Raw genomic sequence first — 20887 nt, 5'->3', positions numbered from 1 at the left:
GCAAGATAGTCTGCGATTCTATTCCGAATCACCAATACAATAGTCAACGCGGAGGCCAACACGTTGACGATGCAAACCTAACCAAACCTACCACTAGTCCACTACGGTAAATAAATAGTTCGACGTAAGGCAAGGCATGGAGTTAAGAAGTGACCAAAATCGTTTAATTCTTTCTTAACAGATACACTCGCAAAAATGAGTCGAGCTGATGACATATGAGCTAATTACGTAGCACAGTACTCACCGATAACATCGGTAGTGTGGATTACCATTTCCGGCATTTTCTTGGTTAGAAGTCTGGGAGCTTCAACGTTTCAAAATCAAAGTCATGCCTTCACTAAGTTCGGTGATAATCTCCAATAGATTATAAAAAATTACAAATAACACCACGATCCAACTCCCGCAGTTTATCTTAAAAACCAACTCTGACTCGCTGTTTCTCGGAACTGAGGATTTAAATGCAGATCAATTTGAATTAGTGCGTTGAGAGATGGATGCGGATGTCACGGTTACGCCGTTTGTCTCAAAACATTAACTCATTGTCGCCGCAAGCTTACACAACTCCAAACTTGTAAAGCTACTTGAACTGATGCCTTTCTAAATTCTCAGCAAATCACGATTTTTAATTTAGATAATATTCAATTCACTAACAACAAAAATAAACTCGGTAGCACTTTTCAAGAAGTTAGCCGGTCTAATAATTCTCCACAATCATTTGAAGCGCATCGGAAGATGATGCCACTAATGAAATTACGGTAATTTTCAGTACCTATATTTCGTAGAAACGTTTGAACGACGTTGTTGTTTGGTTGGACAAGAAAGTATAAGGCGGTTAGAGGTTACTGAAACAAATTTATTCACGTGGATACAGTTCACTTCAAGCACGTGGCGAACAAATCTAAAGTCTCGATTACACAGTCATGCGATACAATTCGCAGGAGTGTACAAGAGGCTTTCAATCCATTCGAGTCAACCTTTTTATGATATTTCAAAGTATATAATTCAATTGCTCTTACCATTATTTTGGTAAAAATTAAATAACTAAATAGGCTTTCCATTTTAGTACCTTATTCATATAATGACTTTCATGTTGTGCGCATGAGATGCCCACAGTTTCAGCTCCTATTCGTGATTAAAACTTGACATTATTTCCACCTCGACAATGAATCAATGATTATATTTGTCACTTTCAAATCTCTCAAATGCCATCACAACCTGAAATTTTCTACGCAGCAGCAAACATTTCAAACTTGCAGGGCTCAGCTAGTACTGAATGTAATTTAATTAGTAGTACTGGCTGACCGGTTCTTCGTCTCGCATCATAACGTCCCCATAGTTCATTTCACCACTGCCGCACGTTTTCAATCGCTCACAATGCATATAAAAGATTGCGACTGATTTTGCATTTATAGAATCTACTAAGAATATAAATAAACGCGAAAGTGATATACTTCTACTAATGCTTAGATGAGTCACTTGAACAGTGACTGGAAAGTTGCACGATATAAATATATCTCCCCATCAGATGTAGGTAGATGAGAACGTATGGAAAATACTACTGAATTAGCTATTAAAATATTATAGCAATAGAAGGAAGAGGTAAAAGATTTGTTTTATTCCAACAAGGGCAGGTCGGGAGCGTTGAGCAGCTCGTGAGCATGGCTGTTGTCTGAGCGCATGAAGACCGTCACTCCAGAGTGGTAGGCTGCAGGGATACCAACGTGAGATGTCAGACGTTCACGACCACGTTGCTGGCTGCAGCCACTGCGTCTTGCACTGCATTGCTGCTCCTTCAACACCAATGATACTTGACCTGAAAATACAAACAAGGATTTATAGAGTTCCGCTTATGAACTTGTGCTCATTTGGTAGCAACTACTAAATACTATAACTAAGTTTCGAACTATAGTTCTTTTAATTATCTGTTCTTCGAAAGAATTCAACGTCTAAAGTTATTTGAGTTTTTCTCGTGTTCAACAACTGAGGCATGGCAAGTCCGATCTAATATGGACTATAAAATTAACAGAAAGGGGAATAGTTGTCATTGTTCCGGGTTTAAAAATTGCCGTTCTTGGTTAGTGCATCTCTTAGTCTTTACCCAGAACATTCATATCCCGCCAGCGCTGGTCCTGCTGTTGCAGCAAAGCGTGAAGGGCTTGCGAAGGGTCCCAGTGTCTGACGATGTCATCACGCCGCACGAGCAGCACGCGTTCACTGCATAGCTGCTCACTGAGCCGCTCTTCGCTCACGCACTCAACGGGATTCGTCAAGTACACGCCCTGAACAAAATAAAGTCAAACGCCATAGAATACATTGCATGAAGATCATAACCACGAGCTTAGTTGTAGGTTGAAAAACAAAAATAAAAAAAATAAGTTCACTTGTTCTACAACGCTATGAAATACATTGCAAGACAACCATAACCACGATCTTAGTTTTAGGTTGAAAAACAAAAATAGAAAATAAATTCACTTTTTCAGTTGTGCAACGCCATAAAATACATTGCATGACAATCATTACCACAAGCTTAGTTTTTGGTTGAAAAAACAAAAAATAAATTCACTTGTTCTAAACGACATAAAATACATAGCATTACAACCACAACCACGAGCATAGTTTTTCGTTGAAAACAAAACTAAAAAATAAATTCACTTGTTTAGTTCTGCAACGCCATAAAATACATTGCATGACAATCATTAGCACAAGCTTAGTTTTCGCTTGAAAAAAAAAAAAAAAATTCACTTGTTCTACTACGCCATAAAATACATTGCATGACAACAATAACCACGAGCTTAGTTTTGATTGAAAATCAAAAATAAGAAATAAATTCACTTGTTCTATCAGCCATGACGATTATTAACCAATAATAAAGAATTCAACACAAGGCCTAGATATCCTGTACGGGCAGAAAAAGTAGGTGAAGAGCGGCAGACCTGTGGGCCTACGCCGAAGACCATTTGATGATGCCAGGCGTCAGGGATGGTTTGTCCGGCGCTCACCCCGCGCTGCAAGTTCAGCGTGCACACCGCCACACCTCCTGTAAAATAAATTTACTTATTCTACAACGCCATAAAATACAGTGCATGACAATCATAACCAAGTATTTGAAATGCACTTAATGCAGGCTCACATGATGTCATGAAAATTAAACATACTAATACATTTTCCAAGTTATTTCTCACAACCAATTTATATCATTTAATCTCAAATTAATAACAAATAATGAAAGTGAAAAATCTATGTACAATCACCGTCACATTTGGTATTTAAATACTCTCTCAAAGTATTTCAATCAAAATTTGATATGTTCAGTTAAACCACAAATCATTTCAAATTTCGAACGATGCTAAATTATGAATATTTTTATTATTTTTTTCAATATTTTTAGTTAATTATATAAATGTACTGTTTACCAGTATTTACCTTTGCTGATCCAGGACGCCAACCATCTGGAGAGCTGTACGGCTCGCTTAGGAAACATATGGAAGAAATGAGCGACCACGGAGCCGTTCGTAGCTCGCGTCATGCCGTCGATGAGGTCAGCATGCGTGGTGCCGGCACAGGCTCGTGATAGGAGGTAGTCGACTAGCGGTGCCGCCTCTGCTCTACACCGCGGCACAACATGACGACCCAAGGCTGACGGCGGAATGTGCTGGTCGAGCGCCAACTGCAGTCACAGAAATTATCATGTCTCCAAACAATTAACAGATGTTGAGGCCGTGACTTATTTAAGGGAGAGTTTAATAAAGATCGATATCATAATGATAAAAACGTGCAGTATAAGTTGCACGTTCTTTATTAACTTCCAGGAAATTGTATTGTTATTCATGGTCTGTTGCAAATGATACAGTAAATACTTTATTTTCCGAATTTCATTAGAATGAAATGACTGATTTAAGACGCTGTCCTAGGAACTCCATAGCCATCAATTGTTTGCTTAACATATACATAATTTCCTAACACTAAAATTCTAAGCAAAAATCAAATTTGGAATTCATTAACCAAAGTCATAGCGTAAGCTTGGCATCTCACAAGAACGTTAGCAACAGCTGAGAGGCCACAAGCGCTACGCTGCAGCTGCAGAACTTGGCGCGCTGTTGCCTGTCGTTCCGTCCAAACCATCGTCTTCTGCAGGACGCGGGGGCAGCTGTCGTCGCGAGCGTTTACGGTGGACGGCGTCTGAGGTTATTTTCAAAGTGAATAATTTTTAACTAGAATATTATCAAGTGAAACGCTATGGTAGTAACTACTTTCATACATATTACGAAGATATTGTACTAATTATTATAGTTTGTTTAAAATATCAACAAAAATATTAATGATATATTAATATTAATGAATAATATTATCAATTGAAACGCTATGGTAGGAACCACTTTCATACATATTACGTAAATATTGTATTAATTATTATATTTTGTTTGAAATATTAACAAAAATTGTAATGACATATTAATACTAATGAATATTAATAACAAAGATATTGTACTAATTCAACTCTGAATAAAATAAAATTATTCAGTTGCTTAACTAGACAAAAACGGAGTCTTTCTCAGCATAGATCATATTACTCTACATGCCTTTCATATAATCCGATTTATTGTCTTTCTGCCGAGTTTTAATTTTTGCACGTGACATGCCAGATGCTGACTAATGGAACCGGGTTTTGAAAATAAAGAACATAGATACTCATATCAACCACAAAACGTTATAAGAAAGTAATCGTATGTTAGTTAAGATGCTTGATATAGGAGGTTTCACAATACTACCTATATTGCGCATTGATAAAGATTTGATCGAAGTAAGAAACAAAGTAGGAAAGTATATTTTCAATTATTACTAACCGTATTAACGTCTATGGAAGGATCGCTGATTTTGGGAGGCAAAGAACCTTTAACCACCCAGGAGCTGAATTTTTCTCCTTCAAAGTCACCACCATCACCTCCAGCACCGCTACTGCTGCTCAGGTCCTCACACTGGACATACAAAACACATTAGAATTTTTAATGCAGGGCATTGAGTTGAGTGATGAAACTCTTGTTTTCCATGATGCTGTAAGTGCAATCTTTAAGCAAATATGTGACAAGGGACTACAACTTTATCAAAACTTGGTAGAAAATGAATAAAGTACCAATAATTATTTGTAAATTAATCATAGTCAGAGTTAAGGACTGAACATAAAATAATTTAATATTAATATAATAGAGGGCGGAACTGATCTGATTGAAAACATGTGATTATAAAATAAAATGAAACAAGATTTTTATAACGTGCTCGGAAAATAAACGGACCTGTGGCAATATTTCTTGTGGAAGCTTAGATGTGCACGGTGATATGTTGAAAACGGACGTTTGGCGACTAGTAAATCGATCTTCGGCCGCGCTTTTGTTGGGCGAAGAGGCTAAATTATCTTCCGTTAGGGCGATTTTGTGTGGTGCTGGTGTGGAAGCGTCATTGGAATCAACTCCTTTGGAACGCTTTGTGCTGAGAAGATCCAATCTCGGCAAATTGAGTGCACCAGGCGATATATGAGCATCGCCATTCCGAGTTCGAGCTTCACCATGGAGTTGAAGTGGATTGCTGGGTTGCGTGGGGTCTCCGTGACAGACATGTGAGGTGTTATGGGAATGTGTAGAATCGTAAGATTGAAGTGAATTGATCTGGGAAATCGGAATTCCAGAAAACTCAAAGCACGTGTGTCGGTGCGGCAGTGGTCTTAAATTGCCATTATTCTGTAACCGTAAATTTATTGATGAATTGTTCAAAGGTTGAGTTTGGTTTCGAGGGCTTGAAGGGCTTTCCGTCATTGACTGAGATCGATAGCAACACACATTCTCGCACTTAGGACTAGACAGTTGGTTGTGGAAACTAATGCTGCGTTTGAATGCTTGCTGGGGAGAATATTCGTGCGCGGGACTAACTTCAGGTGCAGAAAAACATCCCAAGTTATTATCGTTATTGACAGAAGCTGGAAATTCCTTATTCATGTTATTGTGACGTCCATTGCTGGTGGTACAATTCCAAGCACTTGGCAACGCCGAACAGTTCTTCACGATTTTTCTAGGTTCCATACTGGCGTGTGACAATCTTGATTCCAAATCATAAGTGTTTGATTGACTAGACTCAAATGAATGGCTATGAATGTAGGAAACTCCACTAGATGCCGTAAAATTATTATCGCTTGCTTGAACTCCATCAGTTATATTCATCAACTGATTTGATGAAAAATTTTTCTTTATAGTATCTTGTTCAGAATCTGACACAGCCTGGCAGGAGTCAACAGCAATATTATTTCCATCAATAATATTTTGTTTCAAATTTCTACTGTTATCAACTGAAATGCTTTTACAAGAGCTACTAGGTAGAAGATTATCAATTAAAACTATACTATGGATCACAGATGGAGGTATGCTTGCATCGTTTCTCAGTTCTATATTAGTTGAATTGCCTTCAAATTCTTTTAAAATCTTTATATTATCTATCTTCTTGGGAACAGCACCGGAGCTGGCTTGACTTATTGAAGGTCTGTCATACATCCCCGTGAAGTTGTTGCTGTCATTACTTAATGAATTAGAGGTGGGTTGTCCGCAAGATTTTATGTTGCCTCTCGCATTGTTGACAACCTTATTTACAATGCTTGGGTCGCTTTCACAACGACGACAGAGCACCGAGGAGAATTTATCAATTTGTGCATCACTACCCACGTGGCCGTTCACAATCTGAAAAACGGGTAATTAATACATGAAACCGAATATTAAAAAACATTTCAGAGCAGTTTAAATAATACTTTTATAAAAAAAGTACCGGCACAAACCACCAGAGAAAGTTAAATTGACGTCTAGAAATACGACTATTTTGTGGGTAATCTATACTGCCAAAAGAAGAGAAAATTTCAAGAGAAACAATGATAGAGAACCGCAATATACAGAGAATGTAGCATCAGCACTAAAAATTTACTTTATAAACTATTTCAGTTGAATTACATTACCAAATCCAGAAAGTACTCACAGGAAAAGTTCCTACATTCGATTTTGCAGCTGCAACTTTACAGGAGCTTCCTGGGGCGGAGCAAGCATTGGGTGTAGCCAGCATTTTAATGCCTGGGTAGCAATTATCATCACAGTCGCTGCTTTCTGCGTCCTCAGCAGTTGACCCAGGATCAAAATCCATCTCAAGAAAATCCATATCAGGAGAGAAGAGGCTCTCGTTCTCTTGTTGCGGATGCTCTTTATGAGTGTTGCCACCAATGTTGAGCGGGTTTATGGACGATGATGCATCAATATCACCTTCAGGACGGTAGTTAGGCAGACCACAACTGATGCAGGTAGTGAGCAGGTGACGTACAAGAACATCATCAAAACCAGAGCCTTCTTTATAAGTGTATATGCACTCATCCTCGTCCTCGTAATCATCACCATTCAACAGGTTCAGTTGGTCGTCTTTGTATGCCCGAATTTCACGAGTAGTTCCACCTTAAAATGTAAAAACATTGTGCATATAATTATTACATACCCTATATTTAGTATATTATATATTATTTTATAATCTATTATATTATATAACATAAATAACTATTACATCATGACATGAATAAAAAAACTTGAAATTACATAAATCAAACATGCTTGACAATTTAAACTATTCAAACAGCAATAATATTAACTTAAGTACCAGTTGAGCAGTTTAACTAATTTACAACACAACACAAAACAGACTGTAATAATTCCAACCTGCAATGGTAGCAGTTGTAACAGTTGTAGTCGGAAGAGGTTTGGAATGATCATTGCTTTCAGACTGCTGATCCACTTGTAGAAGATCTGGAAGATCTGCTGTGTCACCCTCGCCATTTGTACCGTCGGCAGGGATGACTTTATATTCTTTGAAGTATTCATCCATGCCGTCTTTAACAAGAGAAGGTTTGTCTACAACACCAACATTGTTATTGTTTTTTGTTCTGATTGAAAGTTGGCATGGATTGTCTGCTTCTTCTTCAGATAGAACATTTTTGTAAACTAATGAAGGACACTTGGGAAAATCAGATCCATTAGATAAAGAGTTTCTCTGTTGAGTGAGATTATTGTTGAACACTTGACTTGTGCCATTTAAGTTTTTCATGACTACTGAATGAGAATTATGCTGAATATTTTGCTGCAAGTCAGTCTCAACCAAGTCTTTTCCTAGGCTATTACACAATGTTTTGGGTACAGAGCTATTGCCATTGCACATGGAAATATGTTTTTCCACATTTGGTGACACTGAACCATAAAAAAAATTAGGCTTGATGTTGACATGTTTCTCTTGAAGGCTTTGACTGGATGTTGGAGAATTGGGACAAATATTACCCATCATTGATGGATTTTCGTCAACTATTAAAGAATTTTCTTCAACACTCCATCTTCCTTCAGTGCCTGTAAGGAGTATGAAGAATTAAGGAACCAAATAATACATATCTAATTCAGTTGAGAGATTTGATCAATGAATTTAGGCATTATGAAACACATGATACATATTTCATAAGAAAAAAATTGCATTCTTTCATCCCTAATAACTATTCACTTAGGACTCTATTGTAACTCATGATATTTGAAGATCATAACAATCAATTGATCTTTGGGATCAAGCACCAGTTCCTTACCTAATTTTTTCAGTTGCAGCTGCACATTATTCTTGCGCATATGCACAGACACGTTTGTAGAGCCTGTACTATCAGATGCAATATTTATTTTTTCAGAATTTTTCAAATTTATATTTGTATCTTGCACTGCTGAAGTACTGCAATGTGATGCTGAGTTTCCTCCATCACAGCATGCAGCATGGCACTCCTGTTCATTAGTACATCTGTTCCCACTTCTTCCATTCAGAAAAAATATGTTTTTCTTCATTTTGACCTGGCGGATGAGAAATACCTGTCAGAAAGTCATTCTCTCAATTTAATTTTCTTCTTAAAGAACCTTATAAGGTACTCAGTTAAGAATACAAAAATTAAGAGTTAAGAATAAATATAAGAGATAAAAGTTGCTTGTTTCTTATCAACTCTGCCATGTACTGTAATAATAGTTGATGTTGTTGTAGTTGTTGTTCAAATAAAAAATAATTATGTTCCCGGTACATTATTTTATTCAAATAAATGCTTCGTATTTTTGAATTGAAATGTAACTATCCTGTTCTTGATGATTCCCATCAATGTCACATGGGTTGCCACAGAATTGGAATTTTTAGCGCATTTTCTCATTTATGGAAAAAATGCACTATTGTGCTCGCAATGTCCGTCCGTCTGTCTGTCTGTCCATCCATCTGTCCGTGACCTCAAGTTTTCGTCAATGAGAAAATGCGCTCTCTGTCACTCACTGCAGTTGCAGTGAGTACTGAGTTATTTTTTTTATACATGTTACTGAAATCTGGTGGCTCTGAAGCAGCAAATTTTCAATTCATTTGGAATTGTGCATTTTCTTAACAATAAGATAGGTGTTTCATCTAGTGTGATTCTTGCATTGCAAAAATGGCATAAAAGCTCTGGTTGTAGCACTAAAGGTAGATATATTCTATGCCAGGGCTGCAACTTAGCAGTTGTTACACTCCTATGTCTGGAATGTGTTTTGTGCACACAGGAGTTTTTTCTAGGGATGTACGCTGGTACACCAGGGATTTGACATATTAAGCCACACCAGGCATAAACAAATGTACCACAGTTACAGTACAACAGTAAGTCTTTTAGGTGTACCGTTACTGAGTTGCTTGATGACATCACCAATGACATCACTGGCCACCAGCACCACATTGTAATGAACACAAACACTGCATTTTATACTGGTTTATACAGTTTTGAAACAACATAAACATTGCCCATGTTTATATCAGTTTATACTAGAGTTAGAGCAACATGGGCCATCAGCACCACATTGTAATTTATCCTAAAGCTGTGTGGTGCCGTGGTGAGACTCTGTCTCTCGCACCCAGGGCCCGGGTTTGAGTCACACTGAGGACAAGTTCTTCCAGGAAGCTCAGCTCATTGTCAACTCAGCCATTCATCCAAATCTGATTGATAAATGAGTACCTGGCTTGTCCAGGGTATTGTGTAATGCAACCAAATGGTTCTGGCGGGTCAGCAAGCCAGTGATGGTTGTGGAACTACCAGTGGCACTGAGTGCCTGGAAAAACTGACCTATCACCCCCCCTCCCTAGTCACCACTGCCAGGATGGGCTATTACAACAACAACCACATTGTAATGATGGTAAACACTGTTGTTAAAGTTGATACCAGTTTATACTGTCAAATGGGGTAAAAAGGGATGGTTTTGAGCATTTTATGTTAACAACTTCTTACCATGAAACATTTCAGAAACAAGTTTAGGCTCATTTTATAGCTCTTTGCGAGGGCTATCTAATGGCATCTTGAAAAAATTCCATATGCTATTCGTAAGATGCCAGACGCAAAATAAAACAGTCCCAATTTACCCCTGGGAACGGGGTAATCTGGGAAAATGTCAATAAAAATTAATTTTAAAACATTTGAAGCATGCAGAGTGTACCGTCAACCGGGGCTACTCGGGACGGTTTTGAGCGTTTTTTGTTGATAACTTCTTACGATGAAACATTTCATAAACAAGTTTAGGCTCATTTTATAGCTCTTTGCGAGGGCTATCGAATGGCATCTTAAAAAAAAATCCATATGCTATTCCTAAGGTGCCAGAAGCAAAAAAAGAGTGTCCCCAGTAGCCCTGTCGAACGGGGCTACTCAGGACACTGGGAATAAAACTTCATTTTAAAATATTTGAAGCATGGAGAGCCTACTCATCCATTACTAACAGTACTCTGAAGTCCTCCTCTTTCATTGTAGACAATGTAGAGGTAGAATAAATGACATTTTCTGTGACTTTTACTAGTTTTTCCTTCATTGATATATTACCATAAACATTAATTACCGTCAACTGGGGTGACTTCTGCTGTGTTTTTGATTCATGCTGGGGTCGTAAACGCGGGGTCGTAAACGCCGGGGTCATAAACGTCGGGGTCATAAACGCCAGGGTTGTAAACCAGGTCATAAACGCCTGAGTGACTTTGGCCACTGTTTATGACCGTTTATTACCCCACTTTGGCCATCATTATGAACAGGGCTGAATCACCCAGTTGAGGGTACCGTATTATTGATGGGATATTACAGTATCCATGAACATGCCATTGAGCATTTACAACAACCTTGTCAACTGCAAGCTTCATATCAGCAGCATCGTAGCATTTTTTCTGTATCTGTAAGCTTACAGGACGGCTTGTAATTTGTGAGACGATAAGTGAACTTTTTTTTTCGCTCAGCGAGGTAAATGTAATCAATATTCTTTGTTTTTAATCAATTTTTTTCTTAACTGGTGCCTTTGCTAACTGAGGTTCTACTGTAAATGTGCTTTCTGCGGTGTCCTGAATAGCCCCGGGGGGGTGTCCCGAGTAGCCCAGCCGTGCGGAAATGGCCGCCATTTTTTTTTTTCAAGCCGACACCTGGGTGCAACTTTTATGTAAGTAAAATTTTTTAATACGGCAAATATTTTTTTTTGCTACAGACCTTAGCAGAAGTAACTTTTCAAAATAGCGTTTTTCACCATTTTTTTCAGGAATTTTTTAAAGCTAGTAAATGTCATATTTTTCGACTTCCTTTATACTACATAGATAGGAAAAATGTTGTTTAGGCCACTATATTTAGTTTAGCAATATTCCAATTAGTTTCGCTACTATGACTGTTTTACGACGTGTCAGAGGTGCGTCCCAAGTTGCCCCGACAGTCCCGAGTTGCCCTGGTTGACGGTACTCATCCATTACTAACAGTACTTTGAAGTCCTCCTCCTTCATTGTAGATGATGTAGATGTAGAATAAATGACATTTTCTGTGATTTTTAGTTGCTTTTCCTTTATTGATATTATATTACCATATTCATTAATTACCGTATTATTAATGTGATATTCCTGTATCCATGGACATGCCATTGAGCATTGACAACGAACTTGTCCACTGTAAGCTTCATATCAGCAGCCATGTAGCATTTCTTCTGTATCTGCAAGCTTACAGGATGGTTTGTAATTTCGCACAATTTTAATTGAGTCAAGTAATTTCACTATAACAAAAAAGATCATGAAAAACATACCTGAAACAGAAAATAATATTTTAGTGACAACCATCACACGTTTTGGAGAAATAAATCATAGTTTACGTCAATTACTTTTCATTCTATGATGCCCAGTGCACAATTCTATATATAGCCTTCTATATACAATTTTGTGACGACCGATGATGCACTAATTTTTCGCTAAGTGAATTTTTTTGCTGAGCGAGGTAAATGTAATCAAAATTTTTTGTTGTTAATCAATTTTTTTGTTAACTGGAACCTTTACTAACTGAGGTTCTACTGTAAATGCATGTTTAAGGGTGTCCCTAATTACCCCGGGGGGGGGGGGTGTCCTGAGTAGCCCCGATGTGCGGAAATGGCTGCCATCTCTTTTGGAATGAGATAGGCAAATTCCGTCAATTACGTTTTCAAGCCAACACCTGGGTGCAACTTTTATGCAAGTAAAATTTTCTAATATGGCAAATATTTTTTTTTGCTCCAGACCTTAGCAGAGATACTTTTCCAAAAATTGCACTTTTCACACATTTTTTTCAGTGATTTTTTAGAGATAGTAAATATTGATTTCTTGACTAGCTTTATACAGAATAGATAGTAAAAATGTTGAAGTTTATGCCACTATTTTTAGTTTTGCAATATTTTGATTAGTTTAGCTGCTACAACATTTCTACGAAATGTGGGACGCATGTCCCAATTTACCCCGCCCATCCCTTTTTACCCTGTTTGACGGTACTGATTTTGAAATAAAGTAAACATTGCTTTTCAAGCTAAAATGGGTTTATACCAGTTTTAAGGGGTGTTGGAGCAATTTTCAGTTTTTCTAGTACCAGCAGCAGGCACACTGGACATAAATGTCCACCAGACTGGTATATGTGTACACCAACTTGACCAAATACATAGGTAATTAAATTCAGCTCCTTGAATGTCAATGCTAGGACTTGAAGTTGCATGTATGCTGGATTAATCCATGGAAAATGGCACTGTCCAGAGTTTGGATCTACACTTAATTTGCTTCTGATAAATGAAAATAGAATAATGCTTGGCAGAATTACTATTTGTAGGGTTCAATTACCACATGATGGCTAAGAAGCCTTCTTTGATCACACTAGAAATTAGTAGTTCAGTTTTGTTTAAAAAACAGGTTATTTTTATTGAATAATTGAAAGTTGGCAACATAAGTGCCCTGACAACATTAAAGACATTTATGGTACTGCCAAGCTGAGTGTAGTTTGTACTTGCTTTTGAAAATACAGATCAAAAATACAGGAATTTTCTTACTTTTTAAAAAAATAGTTCTAAATACTCAAGGAAAGGCCATAATATCACATAAAATTTAATGTAAGCATGCTTATCTCAGGCATTTTCACTGCATTCACAGGTGCTTTCTGCACATTTTTCCAGTATGGATCATCATAATGATTCATGCAAAGTGGCAAATGAGACTAAGACACTCCTGCAGTTTAGCACATAGTGAAAAGTATGTATATTTTTTCCAATTTGCCCAACTCCTGACACAAAACATTGAAAGATCCTATTTCAATTTTATTAACAACAGATAAGATAACTATTCATCTGTCATTTTTAAATAAATCAAAATATAAACTGAATCAGTGATTGCAGTGAACAAGCACATCTTCACTTCTTTTAGAGTTACTCATCAATGCTGATAACCTTGCCAGCACTCAGCAGCACCAGTCACCAGCATTCAATAGAAACTATTTAATAGAGAAAACTCAACCTAATCTTTCTAGCATTATCAATAGATCAAAACATCTTCCCTAGTTTTTCCAAGCATGTGGCAATGGAACCTTACAGGTTACAACTTAGTACAAGTCATAGTTCTGACTAGTCTTTTACAATTGATAGTGAGGTGTGCCTGGTACATAGTGACAACCACAGATTTTTTAAAATCATTTCATTTTTTATTTCCCTATTTACTCAAGATTTAAACCAATTTCTTATTTATGATAAGGCTGGTATCTATGAAACATTACTGGTCTACTTAGAGGACTTAAAAGTCAAGAATGAAGGTTGCAACACTTTGATTTTGAACTAGACTAAATAATAGTTCATTAGCAATTTGTCTCAAAGTAAAACACAACAAATTAATATTCATGAATTAATACTGAATCACACTACCAATAAGAGTTAAACATGATGCACACTGCACAAGCTATTTGAAGGTGCAAAATCACATGCATGTGCATACAATGAAAGCACCCGTACAACTAAGTTATGTATCCAGATTACTGTTAGCATTGCAGCAGTGCATTTCAATATACACTTGCCAACTATATCATATTAGAAACATTATTGGTAAATTAATTGATAAATATTGATTGTTATAATTGTAAACAAAGGAGCAGAGCCAATTCAAGATGTGTACAAATGCAAATACTAGTGGCAGCCTGCCAGACTGCCACAAGTTTTCAGGCATCACTGGTGATATCTTTGAATGATGTAGCAATGAGCTGGAATGAATGTTTTAGTGTTAAAGCCTTTAATATACTGCATATTCAGTACAAGTTAATTAACATTAGCATAATTTCTGATAAAGGTTAAAAATATATTTGAACCTTTATGCCAGGAAACAAATATTTCTAATAACTTTTTTGACATTTTCACTCTCCTAAATGTTTTAAATCCAAGTATTTTGTTGTTTCAAAGACTCTATTGACTATAAAAGTTTAGTTCCAACAAGTCTAATCAAGAACAGATTCTGAAATAGTAGGAACACTTCCATTCCTTAGTAACCTTAGTATTTGTTTGGGACATAGCAGTCCCAGGCCACGATGGATCACCCCCTCTGATTATCGTTCATCCACCCTCATTTGGGCCACCTGATGCATTCCCGTACGTACATAAATGGGTTTCATCAAATGCATACCAAATCCATTCATTTTCAAATAATTTGGGATGTATGGATGCCAATTTTATCTTCATTCCCAGGATGCTATTTTACCAGCTACAGCTGTAGAAACACATGCCAACTAACCTGACCATTGATTATCCACTAAAGTGTTGCATTGTTCTGCTGCTGATTAGTCAAAATAACCTCAGAAAACATTGAGCATTAAAATCAAAAATACCTTTTGCTTACTTGTTTAGAGTTTAGGTGCTGGTAATATAAATTGAGAAAAAAATTTAAATCTTGTTTCTGATATTAATAACTGATCATCAATTTTTTCATCATGTTTATCTATTTTCAAAATTTATTATCCATCTATAATGTTAATATATCTAATTATGAAATCTAAATACTTATACACTAATTTTTTGGGTTTAAATTCTGGAAGGCGGAAAGCATTGCTGTTATTAAATTTTAATACACCATACAAATGTCACATGACTAAGTGCTCAATGATTTATGAAAATAAAGTAATTTTCGCTTCTAAACAATCAACATCTTTAAAATGACACGAAATGGTGAAAAATGCACAATGAGAGATTAAATCATTCAGAATGTGAAGTAAAGTGATTTAGACAATATCAAAAAATTGAGTAAAACACAAAAATTCATACCTGGATGCATATTAAGAGGTGTTCAATTTTAAAACAACTTTCCATCACTTAAATCTCAGTGTTAATGAAATCAATATTTTATTGTGAAATTAAATTTAAAATTGCCCAAAAGATGAGTGGGACATATCTCATCATATGTTGACTCCCCTTACAATGTGCCATATCATGCATAGTGGAATTCCAGCAGCAGCAAGAGAGGTGATTATTGTGGCAAGACTATTTGTTGCAGTTTTAATTTTAATTTGGCTATAAACATCACTCCAAAGTCCAAGTTTGAGCACTCAGTTTTCAAGGGAAATTAATATAAAATAATAATTTATTAAGCAAGTATTTCTTGTAGAAATACATTGAAGTTTCTCAATGTTAACAGCTTTGAAATCTATGCAGAAACATACATTTTCAATATTTTTTAGACTCCCAAGGAGTTGAAACCCATCTTTTTCCAAGCTTTATACTTGCAAATTCAAAATTCTTTACCAAGCAAGGCTAGCTGCCAGCTTGCTGCCAAAAGTCTGACCAACTCCAACACAATGCTTGGCTGCCCCTTTTGTTCATTTAGCCTGCAGCCTGCAGCTATCTTTTGTTTGGGAAGGTGCTAGTGTGTTATGACTTGTGCGGACAGTGCGGTGGTCTGTAAAGAAGCATTGACCAGTACAAAATGTCATTAGACCAACTACCAAGTTCATTTAAATTCCCTATAGAATTGCATTATTGCACTATGACTCAACGTGTCAAGCATTTTCATTATACATAAGAAATTGCATAAATCTTGAATAGATGCGGAAATTAAAAATAATCTGATTCTAAAATATCCATGGTTTGTTGCTACCTATGTTGGCAAGTGGCAAATTATGTGATTGTCAGATTGTGATATTAATGGTAGACCAGCCAATGAGCCAATCCCAGTTTTTCTGTTTCAGCTTCCCTGGCTTTATAATAGAAAATTAATAAAAAATAAGGAGATAAAATTTTGCTGATGGTGATAGCCAAGTCAAGGGATTGACTGCAGAGTGACAAACCAGAAATTTATTGGAATTAGTTCATTTTTAATTTCATTATTTTCTCAACATTTAAATCAATTTCTTATGCATGATAATGCTGGTCATAGTGGCAAAGCAGAAAGTTTTTTAGACTCTTCCTCAAGTTCATTTTTGAGTCCTATGAGCAGGGTAAACGTGGTATATTCCATCACATTAAGGACGCATCGAGAAATGAAAAACTATAAAAAAATAACCATATGCGTTACTAGAGTTCTGTTTGCTTTATGTGACTCAAAACACTTCACTACGCGTCAGCAACGATGAAACGTCACAAAATGTTGACACATTTATTAAAAAGCCTCTAGAATGGAAACCTACCAAATCCCTATATTCCGTCACTGTGTGTGGCAATATTTGACACGTGGTGAGTCGTATTGCGTCAGCGCTTCAAATTTAACTGATACGTAATGCCGACATCCACGTGTTCGAATTCCGTTTGCTGTTTGAGCTGTATTGGGATACAACACGGCTTTGAATTAGAACACTAACGAATATTGAACACTACTTAATTACGTTTTAATTAACAGCTATTAGGCTTTTAATTAAGCAAATTTCAATTTTTGTACAAAGCTTGGAACGATCTTCAATTTCGAAACTCCACATATTTCTAAAGGGAGTTGTGATGAGACCATGGGGATGGGGCCAGGGGTCGAACTGTTGAGTTTAGACCATTACAACTTGCAAGAGGGGCCCAAGGGCCAAGGGCATGGGGCCTTGCGAAGGGTTAAGACCGACGCACGGCAGTGGACCAATAAGTACTCACAATAATTCCCTGCCACCATGCCTGCTGGCATAGTGGCAAACCAGAGATTTTTTAGAATCAGTTCATTTTTAATTTCCTCATTTACTCAATATTTAAGCCAATTTCTTATGTATGATAATGCTGGTAGTGGTATGTATCCATGATACTTTACTGGTCTACTTATAGTACTCAAAATTGAACTTGAGGGAGACTGGGAGAGTCTAAAAAACTCTCTGCTTTGCCACTATGCCTGCTGGTATCCATGAAACTTTACTGGTCTACTTAAAGAACACAAAAATGAACTTGAGGGAGAGTCTGAAAAACTCTCTGCTTTGCCATTATGATATTAATTTGACTGTTTGAAGTTAACATACATGATAGAAAACTAAGCAAGCTTTATTTGAATGTCATTGAATCATTTAGGTATGTAAACAGTAAAGTTTGCTAAATCTTGCTTCCCATCTTATACACACTAGGTACCTAACTTGAATAACCTCAACAGCCTTACAGCCACGCAATGGCATCAGCGATCATCCATATTTGGCATATTTTATTTCCCAATTGCTTATAGCATTAGCCTAGGACCATGAAGCATGAAATGCAATCGGCCGACGGCTGGTGTAACTGTAACAGAAGTAAAGATTCGCCGGTTCACAGCAATTTGTGTTAGTTATAGATTATAGTTACTAGTTAGACTGGTCAGTATTAGTAATAAGATTCGATTGCCAGTTGCCAGCGAGTTAACATAGCTTACCCAAGTAACCGTACACGGCGTACAGGTACAGCGTACACGAGATATTCAAATCAAGGTGCAACCGAATTCATCACAACTTTGAACTATTTGAACCTAACAACGAGCAGCACCTTTCCAATTTTAAGAGGCACGATCATAATGCAAATTTACTTTACTCAGCATCAACTCATCAAGAATTTGCTGCTGCAGGCCGTGGTAAAAAATGGCTCAGATTATATACTTCGCAATGTTACCATTTCGCAATTCGGTAACAACAATTCGGGCAGCAATTAAGTCAGATGTTAGGCGTACCAACACTTGAGATTGGCGAAAAATCATGGAAACAGCAACACTATTAAATGCATAATTTTATCTGTAATTCATGAATTCATCTTTAATATGTATAATCATGTAAAAATTACCTAACTCATAGCTTGCGTACAATTTTTATTATATTGTGAATGTTATGTATGTATTGTGAATGTTATGTACGCAAAAACTATTTATTATATTGTGAATCCGGTTATGCATGTTGGTAGTTCGGTTGGACCATGGTTGAATCAACCATGGGTTGGACAATTTAGCGAGGGCTAAGCACAAAAGAATCACTTAATTTTAATAAACGTTTATTATTAATCGGTGTATTCTGATTAGCCTACGTCAAATCATGAACTTCTTGTGAAATATAAATCGAAATTTTGTCTCTCGCGTATGAAGCGTCCACGTCTGGCTTGGCTTAATCTTTTATCGTTCTCACTGTTCTCTGCTACATCGATATATAATCAATAATAACTGGCGTCAGACAACACTTGTGAAGAAATTTTCATTCTAACCCAAAAATTATTCGAGATTTAAACTTGAAATTAGTCTCAGGTGTTTAATTACTCTCAAGTAAAATTCTATTACGAGATGCTAATGTATGCAAGAAATAAGGCGAAATCTGAAGAAATCGTAATTCGTGTTGACATTTCATATCGTGAGTCGTATCCAACGAACACAAAATGCGGTTATTTTTACTAATGCATTCAACGACGTAATTATCGGCGAAAAGTTGAGATGAAAATTTAGCGCGATTTTAGCATCTTTTAGTCATTTAGTGGAATTATACATCAGAATCAAAAACCAAAATCGATTATTCGACTAAATTTTTCTTTCACATGGAGGTTACGTCAATATGCTCCACATTGGCCGATCCTAAACAATTAAAATACTTAAGAAGTATAAATTACTTTCATCATAATTATTGCGAAACGACGCAATGCTGATCCTGCTAAGGAGTTATTACAAAGAAGCTTTCATTTCCAAAAAAAAAAAATCAGTTTGATTTGAACCTTTCATCCTAAATAAGTACTTAAAAAAGCTTCATTGGAGCTGAAAACGGATGGAGATTTACTTTACAATTTCGTATTTCGCAGAATTTATTCAAAGAGCAGCATTTTTATTGCCGGGAGATCCTGCACCACTAACTTATTATCTACGTTGACCGACTGGACTTGCCTGCTGGACAAAAGGGAGCCAGCCCTCGATTTTGCCTAAGTATTTGACAGTGTTCCGCATGAGCGGCTGTTGCGTAAAGTGAAGTCTTTGGGAATTGAGGGAAACGTACTCCAATGGATCAGAGAATTTCTAGTAGGTAGACGACAACGTGTCAGTAATAACGGAACCGTGTCAGACTGGGCATCAGTGCGCAGTGGCGTGCCACAAGAAAGCGTTCTTGGGCCTATTTTGTTCGTTGCTTTTATAAATGATCTGCCAGCAGCAGTGTCCAGCGTGTACTCCATGTATGCCGACGACACAAAAGTTTATAATTCAGCGAAGGATGCGTCAAATAAAGCGCAATTGCAAGATGATCTTGACAGTTAGTTAACTGGGCTGATACGTGGCAGCTGCGTTTAATGCTGACAAGTGTAAAGTACTACACCTCGGGAATAACAATGAACAGCAAGATTACAGTATGAGATGACATGGTTGCAACGAGAGAGTAATGATTGAAAAGTCTAGTGTGGAAAAAGATCTCGGAGTTTATGTCGACAAGGAGCTGAAATTTTCTAAGCATGTTGAAACGCAAGCTAACACATCCAACAAACTTCTTGGACTAATCAGACGTTCATACGAGTTCCTAGATGCAGAAACGATGAAGCAGTTGTTTGTTGCTTTCGTGCGCCCAAATCTGGAGTTTGGAAACGTTGTGTGGTCACCGAGATTTGAAAAGGACAAAAATTTAATGAAGAATGTTCAAAGACGTGCAACCAGGATAATTCCAGGCTTGAAGGGCAAGTCCTATGAAGAAAGATTAAAGATTATGAAGCTTCCAAGCCTCAGTTATCGACGTCTGCGTGGGGACTTCATTGAAGTATACAAGTATACTCATGGTTTATACAAGGTCCCCGAAGGATTACTAAAATTTGAAACAAGAACCAACACCAGGGGCCACTCTATGGAAAAATATATGTTCAGATTTGAAATGCCTAGCACCATATCGAACCCGGTGGAAGTCGAGTAGCTATTTCAAACTATCGTCACTTATGAAAAAATCCGGCAAATGACACGATTTTAGATCTTCTGTGAACAAGGCACGAAAAGGAAAAGAATCGGAGACAGGCCACATCAGGCCTACAATTCAGCGCCGAGATCACTATGTTATTGAAGTTACTGATTTAATATACCAACAGAGTCATTATGAAAAATCTGCTCGCATTATAATTACAAGAAATTAACAATCAATTTAGTCTTGGCATAC

The 20887-nt window shown here is 36.9% G+C and overlaps 1 protein-coding gene across 3 annotated transcripts; it reads right to left on the bottom strand.

Annotated features, from left to right (window-relative positions):
* Nucleotides 1-832: 832 nt before the first annotated feature.
* LOC108671173 lies at nt 833-18447 on the bottom strand. 3 transcript variants are annotated; one of them, XM_018158667.2, is made up of 11 exons: nt 18169-18447; nt 8636-8906; nt 7731-8408; nt 7009-7472; nt 5292-6719; nt 4845-4976; nt 4033-4179; nt 3424-3667; nt 2934-3037; nt 2099-2279; nt 833-1813 (listed from the first exon to the last, which is right to left on the bottom strand). In XM_018158667.2, exons 2-11 carry the CDS (start codon nt 8880-8882, stop codon nt 1614-1616), a joined length of 3825 nt encoding a protein of 1274 aa, XP_018014156.1. In that variant the 5' UTR covers nt 8883-8906; nt 18169-18447; the 3' UTR covers nt 833-1613. The 3 variants fall into 3 exon arrangements, with proteins under 3 accessions (XP_018014156.1, XP_018014157.1, XP_018014158.1); XM_018158668.2 differs by having other exon boundaries at nt 8636-8888; XM_018158669.2 differs by lacking the exon at nt 18169-18447 and adding an exon at nt 15211-15304 and having other exon boundaries at nt 8636-8888.
* Between the last annotated feature and the right edge of the window lie 2440 nt (nt 18448-20887).

This window comes from Hyalella azteca, unplaced genomic scaffold (assembly GCF_000764305.2).
Source record: "Hyalella azteca isolate HAZT.00-mixed unplaced genomic scaffold, Hazt_2.0.2 contig5956, whole genome shotgun sequence".
In the NCBI taxonomy this organism is placed as follows: Eukaryota; Metazoa; Arthropoda; class Malacostraca; order Amphipoda; family Hyalellidae; genus Hyalella; species Hyalella azteca.
The sequence above is the reverse complement of the archived record's forward strand: the minus strand, read 5'-3'. Positions and strand labels throughout refer to the sequence as shown.

What these genes read in the sequence shown, in the direction of transcription:
- LOC108671173 (XM_018158667.2), bottom strand. Translation starts at nt 8,882, where the DNA reads ATGAAGAAAAACATATTTTTTCTGAATGGAAGAAGTGGGAACAGATGT. An exon ending in CGAATGTAGGAACTTTTCCT is followed by an intron (nt 6,720 to 7,008) that starts GTGAGTACTTTC and finishes CCCGTTTTTCAG; the next exon opens with ATTGTGAACGGCCACGTGGG. An exon ending in CTTCCATAGACGTTAATACG is followed by an intron (nt 4,180 to 4,844) that starts GTTAGTAATAAT and finishes AAATAACCTCAG; the next exon opens with ACGCCGTCCACCGTAAACGC.